The sequence below is a fragment of the Manis javanica genome, chromosome 8 (genome assembly GCF_040802235.1).
Source record: "Manis javanica isolate MJ-LG chromosome 8, MJ_LKY, whole genome shotgun sequence".
In the NCBI taxonomy this organism is placed as follows: domain Eukaryota; kingdom Metazoa; phylum Chordata; class Mammalia; order Pholidota; family Manidae; genus Manis; species Manis javanica.
This window is the reverse complement of record NC_133163.1, coordinates 36,097,644-36,107,147: the sequence shown is the minus strand read 5'-3', so window position 1 is coordinate 36,107,147 and position 9,504 is coordinate 36,097,644. Positions and strand designations below refer to the sequence as shown.

At 41.2% G+C, this 9,504-nt stretch overlaps 1 protein-coding gene and 1 non-coding gene across 2 annotated transcripts; one reads left to right on the top strand and one right to left on the bottom strand.

The window, feature by feature from the left end:
• Nucleotides 1-622: 622 nt before the first annotated feature.
• LOC118970415 (small nucleolar RNA SNORD2) lies at nt 623-691 on the bottom strand. The gene has a single exon (XR_005058334.1). It is a non-coding gene; the product is annotated as a small nucleolar RNA SNORD2 (small nucleolar RNA).
• Nucleotides 692-4,324: 3,633 nt separating this feature from the next.
• On the top strand, nt 4,325-6,767 carry HSPA2 (heat shock protein family A (Hsp70) member 2). Its single transcript, XM_017651208.3, has one exon. It carries the CDS (start codon nt 4,510-4,512, stop codon nt 6,418-6,420), a length of 1,911 nt encoding a protein of 636 aa, XP_017506697.1. The 5' UTR covers nt 4,325-4,509; the 3' UTR covers nt 6,421-6,767.
• The last annotated feature ends 2,737 nt before the right edge of the window (nt 6,768-9,504 follow it).

Genomic DNA, 9,504 nt, shown 5'->3' with positions numbered 1-9,504 from the left:
ACTAAAATACAAATGTAATGAGTTACAGTAATTGCAAGTGATACAAATGCGTTCTATAATGTAATTATTTCCTGCATATTAGTAAAAATGGAGTTATTGGGTTAGACAATTTTTGTTACATTTAAAAATCTATTACTTTTACCCAATAAAATTTCCTCCTCTATGTTCAGAACTTAAACTGTCTGTATATTACTTTTATTTACACTGTATTTTTTTCAACATGGCTCTTTAAAAAAGTGATTTGTCTGAAAAACTATCAACTCCTTCCATTCTCTAAGACTAGAATAATAAAATACCTGATATAGCTAATTATGGTATTCCTGAGCAGTTTAAGAAGTGCACAAAGAAGTAACTAAAATTCTTATTGCCAAATCTTGGTTTATTTCAATATAGAATGACTGGAGAAGTACTGTCTCATGGCAAATACATATAGCAACAAATTAATTAGGTTTCTTCATAATATGAATAGAAATAATTTAAAAAATCCACTGATGTATTATTTAGTTCTTTCACAGGGTTAATTCATTTATCAAAATAACAAACATAATTATTCAGCGAAATAACTTCCTTACCAGTATAATTTATTTTATTTTCAGTTTATGAGTTTAATGTTTTTTTTCTTAAGTGGTTAGCAATGAGTATTCTCTTCATTTGAAGTTAGTCCCAAAAGACAACTGCTATAATTCCACTGAATTTACTAAATATTGAATCTGATTCTACATGTATAAGACTACAGCCTCATTTCTTCGAGATTATTTCAGACTCTTCCACAAGAGTCTATCCTTGAAGTTAGTTAGCACTCTACAAAACTGAAGTAGCTACAGTCTGTCGGCTGTTGTCACAGATTCACTTCTCTTCTGGAATGGAAAAGCCTTTCTTCCAGGTTCAGGTCTCTTAGCCTTCCGTACCAAGCCTGGTAGCATTCTACACCAGGCCACTGTGTACCTACAGTTTAATTACAACTTTTAAAGACTGAGTCTTTCCAAGACTCGAACAAACGGTGAAATTTTTCCTATACTGACAAGTGATTGGAGAAATATTTTGGGTACTTCCAAATAATTATAAAATGGCAGTATCTGCAGAGACCTGAAATAAAATAACTAGTTTGACTCCAGTTTGCTCAGTCTTCAAACTATAGGCTGAAGCTTACTCCACCTTCTTACTTTACCTTCTCAAAACAATCCACAACTTTTATGAAGGTTGTGCCTGGGTATGGATTGAGAGGGTTCCAGAAAATCCATAAATTGTTTTTCCTAGTAATTCCAGAAAGCTTTATTCTTGCCCAGTTATTCTCAGCCCTGACCACCCATATACATAGTTTTAGACCTCATCTTATTCATCTTTGTATCTCTAGCACAAGTATTTTCAGATGTGAATTTTGACCTTTGGTCTCTGCAGTATTTAGTACAGAAATATAAGAGGTAGGCAGAGTACCTTACTCTTATGCAGGAAGAAAATGAAGTTCTTATTTCCAGTTTTTTGGTTAAATAATGTACCTGGGTCACTTTTAAATGTATAACATTGAGCTAGTGAATCACTACTGTGTCCCAGATACTCCTCTGAGTGCTGGGTATAAATTAGAGGATTTGACTTATGTTAAAGCTTTTTTTTTTTCCCTGTAAGGAAGCTCAGTCTTTGGGCTTTAACTTTGAAATACCCTAGTATTTATAATCTGCCAAACAGATTTCACTTGTTGAAAATCAGTAGTAATTTCTATGTAAGTAGTAGGATTAGTGAACTTTCTTTCAATTAAATGTTAACTGTCAAACTTTAAAATTCAATTGTAAAAGCAGAAGATTTAGAAAAATTACTGATAATCCTTCCATCTAGACAGAGATAACCAATTTTGATGCATTTTTTTCACATCCTACATGTAGAATAAGAAAACACAGACGTCTTGCACCATATTTTTCTACTTAACTATATCAAGAACATTTTCCTGTGTCAATAAAATCATTTAATCAGTTTTTATGGCTGCTGCATCATAATTCACCACAGGAATGTGCTATAATTTATGCAATTTTCTTGGTACTTAAGCCATTTTCCTTTTATTATTATCATAAACCATATACCTGCACGTTCTATTATTTTCTTTGGACGAATCTCACAAAGAGTGATGTTAAATGAAGGCTATGACAATATTTAAAATAAATAAAAAATGTCACATTGCCCTCCAGGAAGATTGTACTAATTTGCATTTACACCACTAGGGTTTGCCTATTTTGCTGCTGCACTGCTAGCAGTGGTGAATATTATTTGATCATAAATTTGCTAATTTGCTAATTTTTAATGGGCTATGTTTTTAATCAATTATGAGTCACAATCATCAAAGAGCAAAGAACAAGTTTTTAAAAGTCAGTACAAACAAGGAACAATATAGAAATTCCAAGAATGGTCTCTATATGATATATAGTCATATATATATATATATACACACACACACACACACATAAAATCAAAGTGTAAATGCTATGTTTTTTTGGAAAAGCTTAGGATGCCATTTAAAGAATGAAACATGAAACATCAATTACTAGGTGAAAATTAAGGGCAGAAAAAATATAGTTAATGAAAATGCAGATAAGATTGCTACTGTGGTTTCAGAAAGCTGTGTTAAAGATTAATGTGGTGGTTAAGATAACAAGACTTGTTTGTAATAATTGTGCATAGAGATGGTACATATAGTTACCATGCAAAAGGAACCTCTCGCTTCTGAAGCTCTACTTACAATGTGTGTGTGTGAGAATTGGCCCGTTGTTTTTTTACAATCTTGTGTTGCTTGCAAAGTGTGTGAGGGCTGTCTGGATATGAGAGATTGGAAAAGTTTGTATTTCTCACAGTTCTACTTTCGGTGTAGCTGGGACCTTGTCTCTAAATCACATATTATCAGTTTTTCAAAGAATTTGTATTGCTCTCCCGCCCACTAATTCTCCCCATCCACCTTTTCAAAACTACATAAAAGATAAGAATTTCCTAGAATAAAATCAAGAGATGTGTACTCACAATTTAAGGCAGCTTCAATAGAAACTTTTTGGTTTTATCTTTGTTTTCCTAATATTTTCTTTAAAAGATTTCCTAGTTCAAATTTTTAACTTCTTTCATGGAAAAAGAGATGGGAATCGTGGTTAAAACCAGTACTATTTAACTAATGAGATTAACAAATTACTAGCAACTGTGGTTTTTAAAATTGGAAATTGCATACAAAACTAGATAAAAAATTCAAATGTTCATTGGTTGGCTTTACAGGATTCTGTGAACATTACTATATGGTTACAGATAACTTACGTGTTTCTCAGACAAAAACTATGAGGTCTATGAGGACCTCATAGCTGCGGATAAAGCAGTTGAAGCCGAAAATAAGGAAAGCAGTGGAGAGAAGAGGGAGACTAAATCAGGAAGCTTAAAGTGGCAGGACAAGCAGGAAAAATGGAAACCGAGGTACAGAATATTTAAATGCTGGAAGGACGCGTTGCGGCCTCTCCCCCGTCTCCCATTCCAAAGGCCTCCCTGCGCGCGGCGCCCAAAAACGGTCGGCCCGGGCTCAGGTCCCCGCCCGCCCAGCAGTTGCTAGTGCGCGCTCACAACCACTGAGACGTTGCGAAGCACGCGGAGTTAAATTCCAGAAGGCCGGCCGCCAGTCCCGGGATCTTCAAAGTCGTTTCTTTTTGTCCCTGCCTGGGGAGAGCCGCGCTCACGCCCAGGCCACGCCAGTGCTCAGGCCTCTCCCTTTGAACCGCGCGGGCGGAGAGAAGCCGGCTCTGGCCATGTTTCCTCGGAGAAGCTAACTCAAAACGAATTGCCCCGCCCCTGTGTGCTAGGTCGGTCTGGGCACTAGGTTATTAAGGACTTAGTAACTGAGCTAAGGGCCTCGGTTGGTCCTCTCTAGCGGGGAGGGGGAAGGGCCGGGGGAAAACGGGCAGGACGAAGGTGGGGGGGAACGGGGGGGTGGGGAACGGGCAGGGCGGGGCGGGGATCCTCTTCCGTGTCTCTTGCTCCGCCCACTCCCTCCGCCGCTACACCCCAATCCTTTCCTTTCCCACCCCACTTGGGAGTCCCTGCTGCTCATTGGTAGCATACCCAGCCAATCCAGTAGTCGTTGACAAATCCCGCTTTAGAAAAGGCAAAGATCACGTAGAGGCGTCTACACCTGGCCGGGGGGCGCGAGCCAACGCCCCCAAGTACCCCTTGGCTCTGGACAGACGTGGGCGGGACTAATTTGCATAACGACCGCCTCTCGCCTACTTGAGCCTGCTGGGGTCTCGCTGCTCACCCAACTAGAAATCTGTTGGGCTACGGGCGGGTCACTCTGAGACAGGCTAGCCTGTGGCGGGCGGTCCTGGGTGCGGATTGGCTCTGGGAGTTTCCAGACGGAGGCTATAAAAGTGGGGAGCCGAGCCGGGGAGCTCTCGTTGCGCTTGCGGTGTCGGGGGCAAGGCGACCGTTAGTTAGCGTCGCGGATTTTTCTGTCTTAGGTGTTTCCGTCTAACGCTGCTTGCCTGATTTTCAGTCAGGATGTCTGCCCGCGGCCCGGCTATCGGCATCGACCTGGGCACCACCTACTCGTGCGTGGGGGTCTTCCAGCATGGCAAGGTGGAGATCATCGCCAACGACCAGGGCAACCGCACTACTCCCAGCTACGTGGCCTTCACCGACACCGAACGCCTCATCGGCGACGCCGCCAAGAATCAGGTGGCCATGAACCCCTCCAACACCATCTTCGACGCTAAGAGGCTGATCGGGCGGAAATTCGAGGACGCCACAGTGCAGTCGGACATGAAGCACTGGCCATTCCGGGTGGTGAGCGAGGGAGGGAAGCCCAAAGTGCAGGTGGAGTACAAGGGAGAGATCAAGACCTTCTTCCCGGAGGAGATCTCCTCCATGGTCCTCACTAAGATGAAGGAGATCGCCGAAGCCTATCTGGGGAACAAGGTGCAGAGCGCGGTCATCACCGTCCCGGCCTATTTCAACGACTCGCAGCGCCAGGCTACAAAGGACGCCGGCACCATCACCGGCCTCAACGTGCTGCGTATCATCAACGAGCCCACGGCGGCAGCCATTGCCTACGGCCTGGACAAAAAGGGCAGCGCGGGCGGTGAGAAAAACGTGCTCATCTTTGACCTGGGCGGTGGCACCTTCGACGTGTCCATCCTGACCATCGAGGATGGCATCTTCGAGGTGAAGTCCACCGCCGGCGACACCCACCTGGGCGGCGAGGACTTTGACAACCGCATGGTAAGCCACCTGGCGGAGGAGTTCAAGCGCAAACACAAGAAGGACATTGGACCCAACAAGCGCGCTGTGCGGCGACTGCGCACAGCCTGCGAGCGCGCCAAGCGCACCCTCAGTTCATCCACACAGGCAAGCATCGAAATCGACTCGCTTTACGAGGGCGTGGACTTCTACACATCCATCACCCGCGCCCGCTTCGAGGAGCTCAACGCCGACCTGTTCCGCGGGACCCTAGAGCCGGTGGAGAAGGCGCTGCGCGACGCCAAGCTGGACAAGGGCCAGATCCAGGAAATCGTGCTGGTCGGCGGCTCCACCCGCATTCCCAAGATCCAGAAGCTGCTGCAGGATTTCTTCAACGGCAAGGAGTTGAACAAGAGCATCAACCCTGACGAGGCGGTGGCCTACGGAGCTGCGGTGCAGGCGGCCATCCTCATCGGGGACAAGTCAGAGAACGTGCAGGACCTGCTGCTTCTCGACGTGACCCCATTGTCGCTGGGCATCGAGACGGCTGGCGGCGTCATGACCTCACTCATCAAGAGGAATACCACGATCCCCACTAAGCAGACGCAGACCTTCACCACCTACTCAGACAACCAGAGCAGCGTTCTGGTGCAGGTGTACGAGGGCGAACGGGCCATGACCAAGGACAATAACCTGCTCGGCAAGTTCGATCTAACCGGTATTCCTCCGGCGCCCCGCGGGGTCCCCCAGATAGAAGTCACCTTCGATATTGACGCCAACGGCATCCTCAACGTCACCGCCGCCGACAAGAGCACCGGTAAAGAAAACAAAATCACCATCACTAACGACAAGGGTCGTCTGAGCAAGGACGACATTGACCGGATGGTGCAGGAGGCGGAGCGGTACAAGTCGGAAGATGAGGCCAATCGCGATCGCGTCGCCGCTAAAAACGCCGTAGAGTCCTATACCTACAACATAAAGCAGACCGTGGAAGACGAGAAATTGAGGGGAAAGATTAACGAGCAGGACAAAAACAAGATCCTCGACAAGTGTCAGGAGGTGATCAGCTGGCTCGACCGGAACCAGATGGCAGAGAAAGACGAGTATGAACACAAGCAGAAAGAGCTCGAGACAGTGTGCAACCCCATCATCAGCAAACTTTACCAAGGCGGCCCTGGCGGCGGCGGTGCTTCTGGAGCCTCTGGGGGACCGACCATCGAGGAAGTGGATTAAGTTTGCACTCGGTTCTACGTAAAACTTTTTCCTTTCTCATTTTTTCCCCCTTTCGTTTTTGTTTCTTTGAAATGTACCAAGAACGAGATCTGTTGCTGGAAGTTTTTAGTCCTGTGTATGCCTGTGGAAAGGAAAGGTGCAACAACTTAGTTTAATTATAAAAGGTTAGTTCTGAAGTTTGATTTTTAAAAACATTGCGTTTTCTATTTAAAGCATGTTGCGTGTTTGCTGATTTGAGCATTTTTGGTTAGCTTAGTTTGTGCATGGAAGTTTGTTGGAGATGAGAAACCTGAAGTTTGCACACATGTTCTGTGGAAGCTTGGTAATAAAATATATAGAAGCTTGAATTGTTTATTTTTATGTATTACTTTAAGACTAAAGTGAACATTGAAGTAATGTTAAGGGCAGTATACTTTTTGCAAAATACAAATTTAAAGTAAAGCTGAAATTGATCCCCAAATTACTGTCATGGAGTTTTCCATTTTCCCTTCTTACTGTTTTACAGGTGTTGATCTTTAAGTAGGTATATTAGTATCAGATGAAATTTATCTAACTAAATCTTGTCTAATCCTGAGATGAGGTTCCTGCTTTGAATTACCAACAACTTAAGATCTGGGAGAAGATCGGGGTAAACTTTTCCCCCTTTTAATACAGAAACCAGACTGGGGTCTTATAGTGTACACAAACTCTTAAGGCTTGGCTTATGTGGTCAAGTGAAAATCCATCTGAATATTCCAGAAAAATACAAATTGTATTCGGGGTATAAAATGATTCTTTCTGATAGTAGCCTAATGTAGTATAAGGCAAGTAGCTTTCTGTGACATACAGGTGCCTAAAACAAGAGACAGAAAGTAAGTGTTAAAGCCATTTAAAAATTTCAAATTTCGTCAAAGTTGTTTTAACTTTAATTTTCGAGTAAAACACAGCTCAGTTTCTGAGCTTATGGCCAATTCCATTAGAAGATGTTTGTAGCAGTTAAAATTATCTGGGGGTTAAGGGTGGAAAATACAGATTTCTTTTTCTCATTTGACAGTCATAATGCTTTTGCAATACCTGCCTTAAATCACTAGAAAAGATTTCTTTTTTAAAAAAAACTGCAAGATAATCCTGTATTTTGTTAATACACAGCTTGTCCATTTTCCTGTATATCTGATTTGAGATCGTTTCAGATAGATCCACTATCCTGGACTTAACTTTTAAAATACACATCCTTGTATAAGGATAAAGGAGTTCATATTTATTTGTATGTTTTAGTGAAGTTACAGGCTTTGTTCTGATTTATTCTTTAAGGGAAACTTTGGAGAAATTCAGTAAAGCTGATTGGAAAATGCATAGTTAACCTAATGTTTTCACCACACACAGATAATTTTACATCTTTTCCAAGCGATGCAGCATTTCTTCATGTTGTTCACAAGAAAACACTGGAATAGAGAAGCTATGACTTTAATTTAGTAGTGGACCCTTCTGTATCATGCAGAGAGATATAAAACTGAGTTTTTAACTGATATAAAAACAGTTTTTAACTGATATAAAAACTGAAGAACAAATTAGCCTAAAAACATTGGGCTTTGGTAATGACCCTCTCACACAGAAGCTGAATCGTATGTACATATAGCTTTTTTCCCCCTTTTTTGGCAAGTCTCATTTGTGTGTAGGGGTGTAAGATAAGGCAATTGCTTCAAAATAAGCTTTAAAAATTTTAAAGGTACATGCTGTTTATACTCTGGAAAGCTGAAGATAACTTGGGTTTTTCAGTGCTGGTGCCATGTTGGAAAGTTTTCAGTGAGGAGGTGTTATGGGTGTTTCATTGACTATACAGATAGCATCACATAAGTATTTGCCAAATTAGCTTGGTACTAACAGAACCAGGTGAATAGTTAACTGCCTTAGAGTGACATCTAACATGAATTTTTACCGAGATAATACCCATATATTAGCTTTTATTCTTTATTTGTTGAAAGTATCCTCTGTCTTAACTTCAAAATATAATGGAGTCTTTCTGTAAGTGCAATCTGGTACTAGTATGACTCATTTTAGACCTCCCTTTAAAATAGATTGGTTTTTAAAATATCAGAAAAATGAACAGTGGTAGTCTCTTTGATGCTATGGCTTGGCCTCTTGTAACTTGCTGTAACACTAGCATCAGTCCATGTAGATACTTAATTTTCAGTTATTTTGAAAACTAATTTGTAAAAGTTCTAGCCTTGTTGAGTGTTTTTAATTTGTGTCTTCTCAAATTTACCTAGATCTGAATATTGTTAAGGCCACAAAAGTAGTCATTCAGTGTTTCCAGGGGTCACCAAAACTGGTAACCTGATAACTCCTGAGAATTCCATAGCAGATGTTAGATCAGCCACAGTCAAATGACAATGGAAAAATGTACTTGATGTTAGGAGGAGGCTAAATTACAGTTTAAATAGCATTACTTGAACTTAAAAGTAGTGTTACATTAGGGACTAGTGGTCATACTAAAGGCAATACAATGTAGAATGCTAAAAGATTGAAAAAGTACATTTCTCATAAAGGGTACTTAATTCTTCTTTCCTGAATGATAAACGTATTTGTCCCTGTTTTGAGGCAATAAATCTAAACACCTGTTAAAATAAGACAGAGCAGGTTGTTTATTGTGAGATAATGTGAAATTTAAAACAGGCTTACTCTAAATTTTTTGTAGTATTATAAATATAATGGAAATTCATTAAAATGACTTGTACATTAGGATATATTAATATTATTTATATCTTTAAACTTAGCATGTATAATAGGATATTTAATGTATCACTGATCCAATATGTCAGGAGACTTAATGAGAATTTCTTTATCCTTTGTATAATCTTAAATAAGATTTCAAAGATGAAATCAAAAGATCTCTTCTCATGAAACTCAAGTATTGGAACCATGATAAAGCACTCACCTACTTTAAATTGAACGTGGTTTATGAAAGTTGTGAGGCATGTTCCCTTTGCTTTTTGAACACTGCAATTGAAATTTTAAAGAATCTCAAATCTATATATCACAATTGCCAAGGAAATACATGGTTAAGAAACAACAGGAATGTTCAAATGCTTCTGTATACTTAATGTA